The sequence below is a fragment of the Rhinolophus ferrumequinum genome, chromosome 20 (assembly GCF_004115265.2).
Source record: "Rhinolophus ferrumequinum isolate MPI-CBG mRhiFer1 chromosome 20, mRhiFer1_v1.p, whole genome shotgun sequence".
In the NCBI taxonomy this organism is placed as follows: Eukaryota; Metazoa; Chordata; class Mammalia; order Chiroptera; family Rhinolophidae; genus Rhinolophus; species Rhinolophus ferrumequinum.
Genome location: NC_046303.1, coordinates 30,952,085 through 30,967,955, shown reverse-complemented (window position 1 = coordinate 30,967,955; position 15,871 = coordinate 30,952,085). Strand labels below are relative to the sequence as shown.

The window sequence follows — 15,871 nt, the reverse complement described above, 5'->3', positions numbered from 1 at the left end:
AGCGCATCCTCTAAACCACAAGGTTACCGGTTCGACTCCAGCAAGGGATGGTGGGCTGCGCCCTCTGCAACTAGCAACGGCAACTGGACCTGAAGCTGAGCTGTGCCCTCCATAACTAAGACTGAAATGACAACAACTTGACTTGGAAAGAAGTCCTGGAAGTACACACTGTTCCCCAATAAAGTCCTGTCCCCCCCTCCCCCCCAAAAAAGGCCATTAAAAAAGAAAAACATCTCCAAGTGTCCTGTGCTCCATTGACAGCTGGGAGAGTTCTAGTAAACTCTGCTACTTGGGAAGAGGAGAATCCTTTAGGACTGGTCAAGATGAGAACCTGAGACAAATTTGACATTTTGTAGCAGGCTTGGAACAATATGTAGAAACGTTTTCTGGGCCAGGTTAGAGAAAACTTGTCATATAGGAGACTTTCCTTCCTTTATTTATTTGTGGATAGAGTTTTCTATCTAAATTGATACTTTAACTTCAGAGAATACTGTGTGCCATAGTCTTGCCATTTGATTCTTTCAATATGAGCAGCAGAGATAAAGTCCTATTCTGAAGCATTTTATTTGTCTTTGATGTTTCAATCCTCCTAGGGATGTCCAGGCTGGAGCCAACCTTTCTTTCAACCGTCAGTTCTACGATGAGCATTGGTCCAAGCACCGAGTAGTCACTTGTATGGACTGGTCTCTCCAGGTAAGACTTATTGCTGGGGTTATACTCGCATGGGATTTGTATAAAAAAATAAGAGAGATTTGCTCCACTATTTCGGATATGTTCATTAACCTACAATTTTTTTTCCATGCCTGTTGCTTGTCTTTCTTATTTTACTGAGTTTTCAGTTTAATGTTTGCACTCTGTTATTCATATACAGTGAGAAGTTACTATACGGCAGATACCAGACATAGAGCCAGGCCATTCTGTCTGTGAAACTGCTCTCATTAAGGTCACCAATGATTTCCTACTTGCCAAATCCTGTGGCTATTTTTAAGCCTTCTTTGGCCCTGACTTCTCTGTGTTGTTCAGCTTAGTTAACTTCCCCATACTTATTAAAACAATAGCCTTCCATTAAGTTCTACAACTCTACTCTCTTCTAGTATTCAGACTTCTCCAGGACTTCTTTTTTCTCTTCCACCCTTGTGATCCTCGGGGTCAGGTCCTCAACCTCTACTCTTCTTCCCAACATGCTCTCTGTGGGAGATATTTTCCACTGCTTTGGATTCAACCACCACGTGGACAACCTGTGTATATCTCCCACCGAATCTCCCCACTGAATTCCACTTTACACACCAGAGAGATCCACTCGGCTGTCCCATAGAATCTCAAACTTACAACTAGCTCATTGTTTCCACATATCGAAATCCTTTTTTGCCTACTACATTCTCTCTACGTTAAAACCACACCCAAGGACCTAAAGCAGAACTTTCATCATTAACATTAGCGACTTCCTCTCCCTTATCTCCTAGACCCAGTCTGTCTACAGGAATGTCCATTTCTCCACTCATATGTTTATTATCTTACACCTGTAATATTGCTAACCTTGTAATTGGTCTTTCTACATCTATGCTTGGCCACACATAGTTTTCCTTTTGGATGTCTAGCCAAATATAATTGGCTGTCGATCAATGTGAGGGTTAGGGACACCAACCGCCAGCCCCACACAGTCAAAAATCTGTGTATAACTTCTGACTTACTGATTGTCCCTCGGTATCTTCGGGGGATGGGTCCCAGGACTAAACCTCCCCCCGGCAACTCCCACAGATACCAAAATCTATGGATGCTCAAGTCTCTTATATAATAAGATGATGTAGAGCAATGCAGTTAAAGCTCTACACCCGTGGATTCCAAAGCTGGGATACAGAAGGCCAACTGCATATTTATTTTTAAAAATCAGCATATAGGTGGACCTGTGCATTTCAAACCCATGTTGTTCAAGGGTCAAATGTAATCTTTCTAAAATGCAAACCTGATTGCTTCACTCCTTTGATTAAAACTCCCCATTGCCTATAAGAGAAAAGTCTAACTCTTTAGTGCAGCATTCAGAGTAAAAGTAGGCAAATGTACCAAATGCCAATTTGCTGAATGGCCAAATCACCTAGCTGACAGTCTACCCAGTGCTGAGCAGTTAAATTATGTGCACACAGGCACACAGCCTAGTTGTGGGGAAGTCTGAATTTGAACCCAGGTGATGTGCCCTCTGAGCCCAGGTTTTTTTACAGCCATGCTCTGTTCCCTCCTGCAATGACAAGGACATAATAGCCATGAAGGGACTAGGAATGGTGAGTCCTGGCCATTTATGTGCAGCACAGTTTCTGCTTTCTTGTAGTCTGTGCTTTTATTTGGCGTAATAATCCTGGCCAACTTTTAGTTTGTGTTTCTCATGTGCTAAGTACTGTGCCATCGGCTCTGACAGTATTATCCTGTTTCACTCTCATAACATCATATGAAGCAGCCACTATTACTGTTTTTGATTTTATAGCTGAGGAAATTGAAGCTCAGAGAAGTAGTTTGCCAAGTCACTCAGCTAGGATGTAGGAGAGTCAGGATTTGAACCCAGGTCTCTTAGCACCTCAGCGCACATGGTTTTCACCACGGCTTCCCTCAAGGGGCTTAGGAATCTGCAACCAAGAGATATTATAAGTGCTGAATACTATGGGGCAGATAGCAACTGCTTTCAGAGTTCAGTAGAGGTTGGGATCTGTTTCTGGTCAGCCCAGACATCTCACAAGACAGATTTAGACAAATGGAGGAGAGAAGAAGGGGTTCTGGGCAGAATAGTAAAATATGTGAAGAGCCCCATTTCAGCCTACTGGAGAACAGGAGAACTGAAGAGAAGTTGTAATCCCCACAACCAGACTGTCATCAGCCACCAAGTGGGTGAGAGTTCTGTCCTCTTGAATCTCCTTTTACATCCGAACAGCAGAGCACGCAGCGCATGATTGCACAGAGACTGATACAAGCGGGGTTTGCTCAGCCACTTCCCGCCAGTGTGTGGGTGGTCTGTGAGCACGCTCGGGTGTATGCACAGAAACCAGATCCAAGCCTGAGGAAACACTTAGCTCGGCTTGTTCACTTGTTCAGAGTCTGGAAATTACACAGGAATCTTATCTGACACATTCCTCAAAGGCAACTTTTACTGTGTTCCTGGATGGGCTGATTGCGCTCTCTCAGGGGGCGGCAGGGCCAACATCAGCGGGGCTGCTCCCTCCTGGCCTCCGCGTGTGATGCAACATCTTGCCTGAGGATGGATTTGCCTCCACACAGGGTGCCGTGTGATATTTTTGTTGCAGGAAGTGAAACTGTAAAGGCCAGAAACTCCACCATGGAGAGACCACATTTATTTTTCCCCATTTTTGTGTAAGCTGTTCATCTGCACTGTGGGGAAGAGGTTTGCAATTCTGAAAAATGTATTTTATATGGAGCATGAGAAAAAAGAATTAGAATCGTCAGTTTCTACCTCATAAAACTTTTGTGAGGTTCAGAGGACTAGGCTTATAAGCTTATGGGGTAAAGAGACTTCCTGAATGGATCTAGATGCAATCTAGAGATATTAAGAAAGAAGACAAAGATAGAGGCACAGTCTTAGAGTCTAATGGGGGCATGTGTGTCTAGGATGATTACCTGAGTGGAACAGAATGGAACAGAGGGGAGAAAAAGGAAGAAACGACAGTAAGTCCTCACTTAACGTCATGGTCAATAGGTTCTGTGACTTTAAGCAAAACGACATAAAACGAAACCAGTTTCACTGCAGGCTAATTGATATAAACAAGAGTTAAGTACCTACAGCATCTCCTCAATATTATAACAAAATGACATTGGATGAAATGATGTTATTCAAGGACTTGCTGTATGGGTTTTCTGCATAGCTTTGCTTTGATCTCCTGGGCTTCTTAAACAAGAACACTATACCTTTGCAATATTTGAAAATATCCACCAAACATCAATCCACAGAAGAAATTTAGGCACTTGGGGAATTACATCAACTTTGGCACTCGTTGAGCATTGTTTGGCAGAGAAAATCAATAATACTATCCACATAGCACATGACAGGTTTTCCGGACTTGTACCAAACCAGACTCATGATCTTAGTTCCACCATATATACTCCTCTCACATGTAAATTGCATTCTCCAGCCTTTCAGTCATGATACAAACCCAAGGAATCTTTGACAGCTTTTTCAGTTGCCAAATTCAATCAAATTTACAGTAGCAAAAAGACTCCCACTGATACCAATTCAAATCCACTGATATATGGATTTGACACTTACTTTAGGTTGGGCCCCTGTACTGCTTGTTTATATTAGGAAATAGCTTCATAACTGGTCTTCCTACCTCAAGTCATCACACCGATGAGTCCCTGTAAGTACTTTCACCAGATTAACACTTGTGAAGATTACTTATATGCTCTCAATATTACCTTGAACAAATTAATTGCCTGACTTCTCTTGGCTTAAATCTGACTTCTCCTGATTCATAAAACAACGATAATAATACCTAGCTCACATGCTTGTTGTGAATATTGCATGAGTTAAGGTATTTAAAGCACTTTGAATTTTAAAAATATCTAGTACATAAAAAGTACTCAATAAATGTGACAGTAGGGAGAGTAGTTGTAGTAGTGGTGGTAGTACAGTATGAATAGTTGTAGAGTACGACTCCTGCCATCCCTAAAGTCTAAAATCATTAGCTAGTACTCAGTAACTTCTGTGATGTCCAGCCCTTTCTTCTTTCTTACCTCTCCACGCAGCCTGCCTCCCAGCCAAATGCTACAACCTGAGGTCTCCTAAACCTATTTATCTTCACTGCATTAGTTAAGAAAAATTTACCTCTGGCTAGCTAGTTTAGGCAAAAAGGGGAATTTATTGGAGAGCTACTGGGGTCCTTAGGGAATCCATGGAAAAGATGAAGAGCTGGGACTCAGGAAGAGTAGAAATCTGGGCAGTTTGCGGGATCTCCCCAATGAGATGCTGTCATAACCTGACTCAGTTGGCAGGTTCTGTGTCTCATTTCAAAATGTAAAATAGCTTACAGAATGTCATTTGCCCAGCTGGGTATCAACTCTGCACTTGTACCAGGGAAATCTAACAGCTGTTTATTGACGTAATCTCCAAAGATGGGAGAATCGCTGTAAGCCAGCAGGTACCCGAGAGAAATCTCCTGCACCCATATCGGTACCCTTGTCCATACTCTCCTTTTCCTTCTCTCCTCATAACCCACCCATTTGACAAAGCCCGACTCATCCCATTTCTTTTTAGAAGTCCTTTCTCATTTTCCTCCCTGCCGCTCCTCATCCCAACTACAGTATTTCTTTTCTCCTCTGTACTTCTATAGAACCTTGTTTACGCGTCCATCGTAGCACGTGTCATGTTCTGCTTGTATGTTTGCATTATAGTTATTCCTACATGAGTCTTCCCTCCCTCTACTTAACGGCGAAGTCCTATAGAGGAAAGCGTGTCGTTGTTACATTGTTCTCCCACATTTCACCTGGTGCCTTACATATGCGTGGGAGGCACTTGACACATCCTACAGTGGACTAGAAGGGACGTGGACTTTGAAGCCAGACTTCAAGCAGAGTTCTCATTTCTTCATTTATGAGCAACATAACTCGGAACAAGCCACTCACCAAGGGACCCTTGGGTTATTTGTCTGCAGAAATAGGAAAACCATTGCTTACTTTAGAGGACTGCAAGTGCCAAATGGGTTAACATTATCACCCAGCTCAGAGTCTGGCACAGAAGGAGCACTTAAAACATGTTAGTTCTTTTCTCTCCAATAAAATGTCAGATTTTTTTTCTCTATAAGAATAAACAGCTTAAGAGCAGATCTGGCAATTTCCAGGTAAAATTCTCCTAAGTTAAATATTAGATAATCCAGCCCCCTGAGAAATCACAAATTTCGTAATTGTTTATATTTTCTTTAAAATCATAATTTCAACATTTAAGGTTTAAATAATGTTCAGAGATTTACTTTTTATTGGAGAATAAGAAAATATGACTAGTCATGTTCACACAAACAACAGAAAAAGACATACTGGAAGAGACTTTGAATTCATAAAATCTTGCATGTGGTGAGTTAAATCAGTATCTTTAGGACTTATGAGCCCAATTATAGAAATTACACTAAACTCGTTTCACTGGTATTTTACTAAAACTCTCCCTGTTTTCTAAAGGAGTCTTAAACCCAAATAATTTAAAATATGTTTTAATGGAAAAAGGAAAAGCTACAAGTGGGAACCAACGATGAGACCCAGATGTGAAGCTCTGAGATATGATTCCAGACACATCTGGCTGCCCATTGGCCACTATGGTAGTGGTATTGATGTTTATAGCGTTGCCTTTTCACATGTGACATAGTTAAATTTCAGATGGACAGTCTGGAGACTTCTGTGTTTATCTGGATGTTAGTGTCTTTGAATGTGCTTTGAATCAAAGGCCTTTCTTAACAGCAAATTGTAACTCTGTGCAGTTTTCTTAAGTTGAGGGAGCTGAAAGAATGAATAAAGCCATGTGAAGACTTAGGTTTAATTATTGTTGATAGGAAGAAAAGGTTGATGTTCAAATTTATAAGGATAATCTTCTGTTAAATATATACACAGCATAGTGAAATAGAAGGGAAAAATTAAATTATCTATGAGTAAAGGGTGATATGATCTGCTATAATCTTAATATAATTGCACATATAATGATGCAGTTTTTAATGGGACTGCCTTTTGGAAATCCTAGGTAGGAATGGCCTTTTCATGAAATGTTGTCTAACTTATAAATACCTCCCAAGAGATTCACTCTCACTTTGTTTATTAACACACAGCACAGAGTTCACATAGGGTGAGGAGGTATTTCTACTTACTGTAGAATCCTTGTCATTTTACTGGTTGTGTTTCCTGCACTTATGTTTGTAATTGTTGGCATTGTTTAGCAACAAAGGATTAAATATACAGTCTATCCGCTGAGCACAGTTACTAAAATTAAAAAGAGCATTTGTAATTCAATAGATTTTGGTACGAGCTATCATGTGCTAGGAGTTATTACACCCTAGGTTCAGAGGTCAATAAAAACCATCTCCTACAATCTGAGAGCTTACAAACTAGTAAGAGACATAGGTGGGGGGAAAAACAAACAAACAAACATAATACAATCTGACAAGTGCATTAATGGCTGGGGTGGGGGACACACATAATGCTAAGGGAGCCAATGAGAGTCAAGGAGGGTAGTAACTAGTGGATAGTTAGTTAGGATTGTTTAGAGGACTTGATGCCTGCATTGAGTCTTAAAGAATGAGTTAATGATATACAACAAAGAAGAGGCATTCCAAGGAGAGTATCAGACTCATAGATACAGAGGCTGTACCTATGAACCTTGAATCTAGCCCAGTGAGGCTGGGTCACAGAGTTTGGGGGTGGGAAGAATTAGGGAAGGTTGTAAGAGATTAAGAAGAGGAGGTAGAAAATGACAGATCACAAAAGATCCTATACGACCTGCATTTTATCTTGACAGTAATGATGAGCCAGTATTTTTAGCAGGAGTGACTTGGCCACACGTATGTTTTGTAAAGTCATATTGACAAAGGATGGAGAGTGGAATAGGTGAGGTTTGGGCTGGCAAGTCTGGAAACAGGAAGGCATTTAGGAAGCTGTTGCCTTCATTGAGGTAAGAAATTATTTTAGGAAGCTCTCATCTTAAGGATGGAAAGAAAACATACATTTATTTGAAAGGTACTGAGGAAGTAGTGAAACCCAGTACACAGCGCTGAGAAAGAGGAAGGAGTAAAAATGAATGTGGAATGTCTGGCCTGGGTAGCTGGGTGAATGTTAGTTCAAGGTACCAAAAGAGGAACACTGGAGGAGCTGTAGGTTTTTGTAGGAGGCAATGTGCTCATTTTTCTGTTCACTGCATCTGATGTGTCTATGAAATCCTAAATAAGCAGTCAGTTATAAGGATCTGCAACTCAGAGAGAAATCCAGCGTAAAGATATAGACAGATTTAAACACGGTCAGCATATTCATGATTCTTAAAGCCATTTGGAGTAGATGAGGTCACTAGGTAGACAGAGACCAAAAAGAGGACGTAAAACAGCCCCCTGGAATGTGATAATAGAAGGAGAACCTGTAGGGACTAAAAAGAATGGGCAGAAAGAAAATTGGGAGAGAAAGATGTAATGGAAGCCAGTATAGGAGGAGAGAATAGCCCAGATGTCCGATAATGCAGAGAGGTCCGGTAACGTGTGCAGCTCAGTAGTTACTGGTGACGACGGCAAGCATATGTGGAACGTTCGAAGCAGAAACCAGACTGTGGTAGGTGGAAGCAGGAAGTTGGTATTAAGTATGCCACAACTTAAAAAGAAAGTGCCGTTTAAAGTCTGTAGCATAGCATGTGTCTGTAGGAATTAAAGTTTTCTTTGTGTTGTTATCTTGGCATAATCCATCTGTGTGACTTCTTCCATTCAGTACCCTGAGCTGATGGTCGCTTCCTACAACAACAATGAAGATGCTCCCCATGAACCAGATGGAGTGGCCTTGGTTTGGAACATGAAGTTTAAGAAAACCACACCAGAATACGTCTTCCACTGTCAGGTAGGAGTCAGCACAGTAAAAATAACTTACATCTCCTACTAGACCAAATATAGTTCATGCTGCCTTGCATCTGTCTTATGTGGAGAGGAAGAACCAAGTTTAAAAATGGAATTGTTGACAATTTTGGAAAATTCCCCCACAGTAACCTATGTTTTGGGAAAGTGGCAACCCTCTCCAAACAGTTAGGAAGCCTGGTTGGGGACTATGTGTCATTTTCTTTCTATTTAAAACCGCCCCCATAAAGATGAGTTTATAAAGACCTCACACTTATGAAGAAATCCTGGTGTACCACTTCCTCTGCTTAGCAGCAACATGCGCTTGCCCACCCATGTGGACATCCGCAGAGCACTACCATTTCAAGTTCCCTCCTCTCTCTGAAATGCAGTTCAATGGGGGTTCGCCAATCTTACATTTATGGGCGCCATCTTGCTTACAGATGATGGTATTTTTGTAGCCGGTTTAGGGGAATATGTATCACTAATCTTTTTTGAATTGTTGAGAAATACAGATGCTATTTCCAGTTTGCAAGTGCAGAGATCATTTCAAATAGTTGTAGATAGTGTGCTCCTTGTGTCTGCTGACACATCTTCTCTTCCATTCAACACAATGCATGATGAAATTCTCTTACACTTACAAGCATTCAGCTTGGCTCTGTTGCCATGACTCTGCCTAAATAATAGGCCTCAGCAGTGGCCAATACACCAACCCATTTATTAATGTCCCTATCCTGTGATTATGCGCAGGAAAATGCAAAACAAACATTCCAGCTCAAAGTTTCAGCTCCTCAAATATTACGATTCAGGCGTACTGAGTGGCAGATTACTCTGACTACAAATATATCAGTTAAAAAGGGTAGGTAAACCTGTTGATCTTTGGAAGCTTAGTGCCATTTTATATCTAAGAGCTAAGTATCTTTTTGAACTGAAATATGTTTAGACTTTAGAACATTATCAGATATAATTCGAGGAACAGGAGCTGCTGGAATAAAAGCCCCAGCTTAACCTGATTGAGTAACCTCTAACTCTGGCCATGTTTTTCTAATTTGCTATCTTAAAAAACAACAAGAAGTCTAGGTCTGCATAGTAAATAACCTTTATTTTTTGAACCTTTGAAATAAGAACAGTTTTTTTTCTGTCTTTTTTTTAAGATTATCAAATTTGTCAGTTTGATATGCTCTTTCTGTAAACACAGAAGCACAAAAATCTTAATTTTGTTCAGTTTTAAGAGGTTTGCTGAATTACCAAGAAAAATACTAAAAGGATTATGGGTTAATCAGAAGCACATTTTCGAAAAACAGTGCCATTTAAACTATTTTGATATTACATAAAGCACATCTCGAATTTAAAAAAAAACAAGAGGTAACACAATATATTGTTTTAGTCAATATACATGCTGTTTATCAAAGTTTAAAAAAAATATATTAACTGACTATAGGTTGCCTATGACAATAACAATTTGATAATATGCTTAATATTCACAGGTTTGTATAGTGAACAGGTCAGTAGGACCATAATAATGCTGAGTAAGGAACCACATTTCAAAGGTCTTTGGAATTAATGGGAATTTAAAAAGTACCTGTTTTATCACACAATAGTTATTACGAGTATTGATTGAAAAGAGCATCCTCTCTTTACTCTCCTGGTATCTTTGGGATCTTTTACTAAAGATCTCACCAACATACATTTAATTTTATTTTAGTTTCTCCATTAAATGGCCCAATATATGTCTAGTAGAAGAAAATATATTCCTGATTTCAAAAACAAAAAAAAGTCAGAAGTACTCTGACTATCCTACCAAAAGTTGCTGCCTATAACATCTCTGTATCCCCCAACTTCCTACTGCTATATCCACTTCATCTGGTGACCAGAAGCGGACGGGGGTTCTAAAGTCTACGTATTAGGTTGGTGCAAAGGGAATGGCAGTTGAAAAGGTTAAAAATAATTGCAAAAACCGCAGTTACTTTTGCACCAACCTGATAGCATTGCCACTAGGAGCAAAGTGAGAATCTTACTACTTTTAATTAACCTTTGGAGTTGATTCAGTGACATGAGGACTCTGAAAGTCTAGGTACCAAATAAAAGCTACTCAATTCACCACACACATGTTTAAAGATATTGAAACTCAAGACTGTGCTACTCAGATAAAGAATGGTCATTAGTACATATAAATGACCCTAAATCTTCATGAAAGACACATTCAGAGAACCTTATGAAAACTTAAATTGCTGAATACCACTATAGTACCTTTTCTGTGATTAAATTATTTCTCTTAAACTTATCTAACTATAGGGGACAGACTTTATCACCAGCTTTGGGAAGGTGAAAAGGGAAAGAGCTTTCATCCCTCTCTGGAGAGGAAGAAATGGAAGTGGGCTTAACCAAAGTCATCATGAAGCCCTTTTGATGGGACCCCTGGTAGTTTGAATATGCAGCAATAGATGGAAACCACTACAGAGGAGAGATGAAGAAAGGGGATTATAAGGTGACAAAAGTGGTCACCCTCTTCATTTGGAAGTGTGGGACTCTTCTTCCTGCCCCACAATTCCCTTTTCCTCTTTTGCCCAAACTAAAGTGGTATTTCCTGCCTTTGTTACTCTGATGCTGATCTCCTACCTGACCCTATTTGAGAAATTTCCTAACCAACTCCCCTTTTCCTTCCCACCTGGCCTGTCCCCGCCAGAATCCTAAATTCAGCTGCCCCCTTCCCCCACCCCCAACTCCCCCATCACACACACACACTTATTTTCTCTAGCTCACTCATTGCTGGCATCTGCTTCAGTGGTGGATGGTCAGAAGACCTGGAGTTGTTTTTCCAGGAGTGAGCTCAAGTCCACATTGAATATGACATAGGGACAATGTGCATTGGAGAGATGGAGAGTACCATTTTTGGGGGGTTAGTGACACACCTTGCTAGAGTTGATATCTGTGAAGTTAGGAGAAAAGCCAAGTAAATATCAATGGCTGCCAAAAAGAAAACAAAGTGCTGCAATCCTGAGTATGCCTGAGCTGATGGGAGACCAAACCAGGGGTAACTTAAGCAGCCAGGAGAGTTATAGATGAATTAGTAAATGGAGGTTATGTGGAGGGAAAAAATAATAAGGGCAGTTTAGTTACCATGTACTGAACTCTAATAACTACTATAGTGAATATAACTGCATTTGTCTATATTTTCCACTTTCCCAGCACTTCTGCCTTCATGATCTCATTGATCCCTACAACAGTGCAGCAGACAATAATTTTGTTCTTCTTCTTTTGCAGTTGACAGAGTTCTTACTTTAATGGTTCCCCAGCTAGTGAGCAGTAGAACAAATACTGGAACCGAGTCTCATGCTCCTAGGCTGCGTTCAGTGATGGGGCTATGTGGGCCTTGATAAGCAGAGTCTGTGCAGTTCATCCAAGGAGTATTTTTGGCAGCCTGACACTTACAAGATGTTGGTTAGACAGGGTCCTAGAGTTGGCTACTACAAAGAGAAGCTAGACCTCAAAGGATATTCAGCAACCCCTGGGAGAAGCCTTGCGTCATGTATGGGCAACTGCTGGATTGGCTTCAACACTTAGTAGCCTGGCAGTCTGTCATCATTGGCCCAATGCAAGGTATAACTACATCCTGGGCCAGGAATCGTCAGGCAGGAGAGCATCCACCCACCGTGGACCTCAGGGCGCTCTCCTTCCTGCCTTTCAAGACCTCCTGGGTGGGAAAGACTCACAGGGGCACTTGGGCCACTCAAAATCCTCTGGCTGAGTCTGGGCTGAGGACAGATGTGATGGTGAGCCAGCCAGTGGGGCTCTCAGCAGTGGGGGCTTTAGGGAAAAAAAAGAAAGAAAGAAAGAAAGAAACTATTTTGATGAACATATTTAAAAACCTGAAAAAAATTTAAAGCTGCCAGTCTAGAAATAAAAAACAGCAAATTGGAGACCTTGATTGCTAAGCACTTCTCAGTTACAACATGCATTTCTTGGTTACTGATGCATGGGAGCAGCTTCTTCTAAACCTAAAAGGGAATTTGGAGAGCCCACAGAATTAAAAAACATGTGAGAAAAATCTAACCCCCCCCCCCACCTCCCATGCACCAACGTATCGCTATTCTTCCACATCCTTTCTGATCTCTGGCAAAACTTAGTACAACTGATCTCTTCTAGACACTATCTCACTGAAATCAGGCAGTTTGAATGCGCTTCCACCTTCTCCTGTGATGTTGCAATAATTTCATAGTTAGATAGTTTGGTTAGTAGGAAAGTGGACTGTGGATAGGGAGACGCAACAGGTGCCTTACAATGATTGTACTTTTATCATTTTGGAGTCATTGCATTAGCTATCCATTTCTTGATGATCTGTGTGGATTCTTCATACTTTTCAAAAGTGTATAATTGCAAACAAATCCTTCGTCTCATAAAAGGGTCACATCAGGCACTAGAAAGCAAATGCACAAGAAAAAGACATGAGTTCAGTGTTCTTTTGCAAAGACTGACAGGCTTTTAGCCTAATCCTAAAAAGATTGCAGCCCGAAGGCTCATTTCTCTCTGTTAAGAATAGCAAGACGAAATACCTTCTACTTCCACAGGCAGTTTTCTGTCTTAACTAAAGTGAATTTTTAGTGTGGGCTCTGGTCCTGCATTTTCTATTTTCCTTTCAGTAAAAGTTGTCCATACTTGGAAAATATCGGCGGATTCTGCATAGAAATCAGCCGCTCAGCCCCACCACACAACCTGGCAGTGCTCCTGCTGTCTTCTGTAGTGGCTTCTACACACTGTCATTACATTATGCATTCTGACCACCCTGCATTGCTTACCCTGGTGTGGTCTTTCTCTTTTAAATGGGATGAATAGAATCAGAAATATATATCTTAGAATTATCTGCATTGAGGTAAGTGGAAAAGTTATATTTAGAGGCTTGGCGTGGTCAGAGGATTTTATTTTTACTTTTATTTTTTTCCTGATTTGGTTTCTTTGTTCTTAGCATTCTCTTTTTAAGGATTATCTGACAATGACCTGAAACTGACAATGACCTGAAACCCTCAGTAGTTCAGGGGGAAAACAGAATGTGAAGTGGAGTGATACTAACTAACCTCATTTGTGCCAGTGTTTTAAAAATCCTCAGTTGACTTTTTCTCCGTGTGGCTTTACTTCTCATCATGAGTCTATAGAAGTTATAGATGAGGTTGCAGCTCACAACCATCCAGTGTCTGGTTGTGCATGAGGTTCCTGCTAACCTTGAAGAGAAGCTCCCTCCTCCCACCACATGAGGAGTGATGGAGACGCTGGAGGGAAATTGGCTGGTGGTCAAGAGAGTTGACAGAAAGTCAGGACTTGCAGCTCTGCTTCTAGCTCACTCACCACACTATTGAGTGACCTGGGGGAGTGGCTGAGACTTGTTGTAGTGTCCTGGAAAGACTTCAGTCTCTGGTGGAACCATCTAGTTTATTTTTCAATAAACTTGATTTCTTCTCCCATCAATTTTTGTCCTTTTCCCCAGCCCAGATTGTGGTCCATAATCCAACTCGACAAAACAGCTACAGGCAAAAAAGACATAAATTGTTATAAGTTAAATGCATTTTCCAAGGTATATTATGACCAGACCAGTGTTAGAATGTGACTTAGGAGTTTTATTTTTTAATTAAAGGAAGGATAATTTTCTTATAGTCTGGCTGATAAAAAAGAAGAAAAGAGATTTTCTAAGCATTTCTCTTGGATGTTATGGCAAGGAGTGGCTACTCGGCAGAAGCCAACAAAGAGAAGGGGATGAATGAATAGAAAGTTCTTTGACAACTAGGGCTACATATTTAAAATGCATTCCTGGGGTGACAAAATGAAAGGACCGAATAGGTGCTTAGTACTTAGAGAACAATCCATGGACAAGAACATGCTAACTAATCCAAGTAAGACCCAGTTTTCAAATGCAATGCTGGATGTACTACAGGATGGAGAAACCCAGAAGAGGAAACCTCAACCATTGTTGCGTAGATTGTGATACACATTTTGAAGTATACAATTACGGAAAATTAAAGAATGCACATGACATAAAGGTAAAATTAAGCTCTGACATAAAAGATACAAATTACGTGGGTCAGACAAGAGGAACAGCCGCACAGCAGTGCTATTTCGTGCCTTTAGGAAAAGGCATAAGGGAGTTCAAATGTATGTGCTGAAATGAAATGCAGACATTCGGAAACACTTCTTTTATGCCAATTGAGTCTGACTGGTCCCACGATTGAGGCTTCAGCGAGACACTGATTCTTATTAAATCAAACAGCAGGAACTTCTTTTTCTATTTTTGGCCCAGGAAGCTGGAAACCGAGAAACTGCTTTGCCAGCTTTCATTCTTTATCTGTCCTCTTTCTGGAATTTTCTCCCAAAAGTAACATAAGAAGAAGCAGAATTGATCATTGGGATTTATCTAGGGAAATTAGAAGTATCAACAGGATTATAGCAAACAGATTGCTACCATAGCCGATTCCTTATCTAAAAATAGCAGTGAAGGAGACCAATGTAACTTACAAGTGACTGAGTGAGCTAGTTAAGGCAGATGATGCCATGGCAATACACCTTTGAACAAATTGTTTTTAAATTGTTTTCTTTGGCTTGCCATGTCATATTGCAAGTGATCGAGCTGAAGTTTAATATTATTACAAAACTATCTAAGACTTGCTAGCGTTGACTCTGCCCCATTAATGTACACATATAGTGGAGGCATAGAACCCAAACATTGAAGCTTTTATTCAGTTCCCTAAATCCCTTTCCCTCCCCTTCCCATGCCCTGTGCTAAAACTGGACGGGGCTTTCTCCCATTGCGCTTCATCAAGGAATTGCCCCAGGTATTATTGATGTTGAGCAATGGGAGCCAGATGGCAATGAGAGGTTTTCTGGACTGTCACTCTCCTGTCCTACCCACCACCCCACTCAGTCATTCACTGAGGACAGAGAAGCTGTGGTCTAAGGGACATGGGTGTTCTCAGGGGTCTGTGCTGAACGCTGATGGGTTCCACTTACAGCATATTGCCACGTATAATGCGCTCCTGTGTATAATGCGCTCCCATGTTTTTGGCCCAAACTTTCAGGGGACAAAAATCTTTCATTTTAATTCAAATTTTTATTTGTTTACATTTAGGTACTTGTTTTTTGTACTATAAAGGAATTTTAGCATTAATTTTTTAACATATTATGGTACAAGAAATGTTATGTACCAGTAACAAATTTACAATATTTACTCATCGTAGAAGGCCAAGACCTCTTCGAAGTTGCAAATTCGTCATAAGTTCAACAAAACCGATTATTGCATTTCAGGATATTATTTTACACACAGATATCGT

General features: G+C 40.6%; 1 protein-coding gene across 9 annotated transcripts in view; it reads left to right on the top strand.

The window, feature by feature from the left end:
• The window catches only part of DYNC1I1 (dynein cytoplasmic 1 intermediate chain 1), a 295,576-nt gene that overhangs the window by 180,767 nt on the left and 98,938 nt on the right, over positions 1-15,871 (top strand). For all 9 annotated transcript variants that reach the window (XM_033088732.1, XM_033088736.1, XM_033088734.1 and 6 more), the window contains 2 exons: positions 594-693; positions 8,440-8,565. In XM_033088732.1, coding sequence (XP_032944623.1) covers positions 594-693; positions 8,440-8,565 — 226 coding nt within the window. The remainder of the gene's footprint in view (positions 1-593; positions 694-8,439; positions 8,566-15,871) is intronic.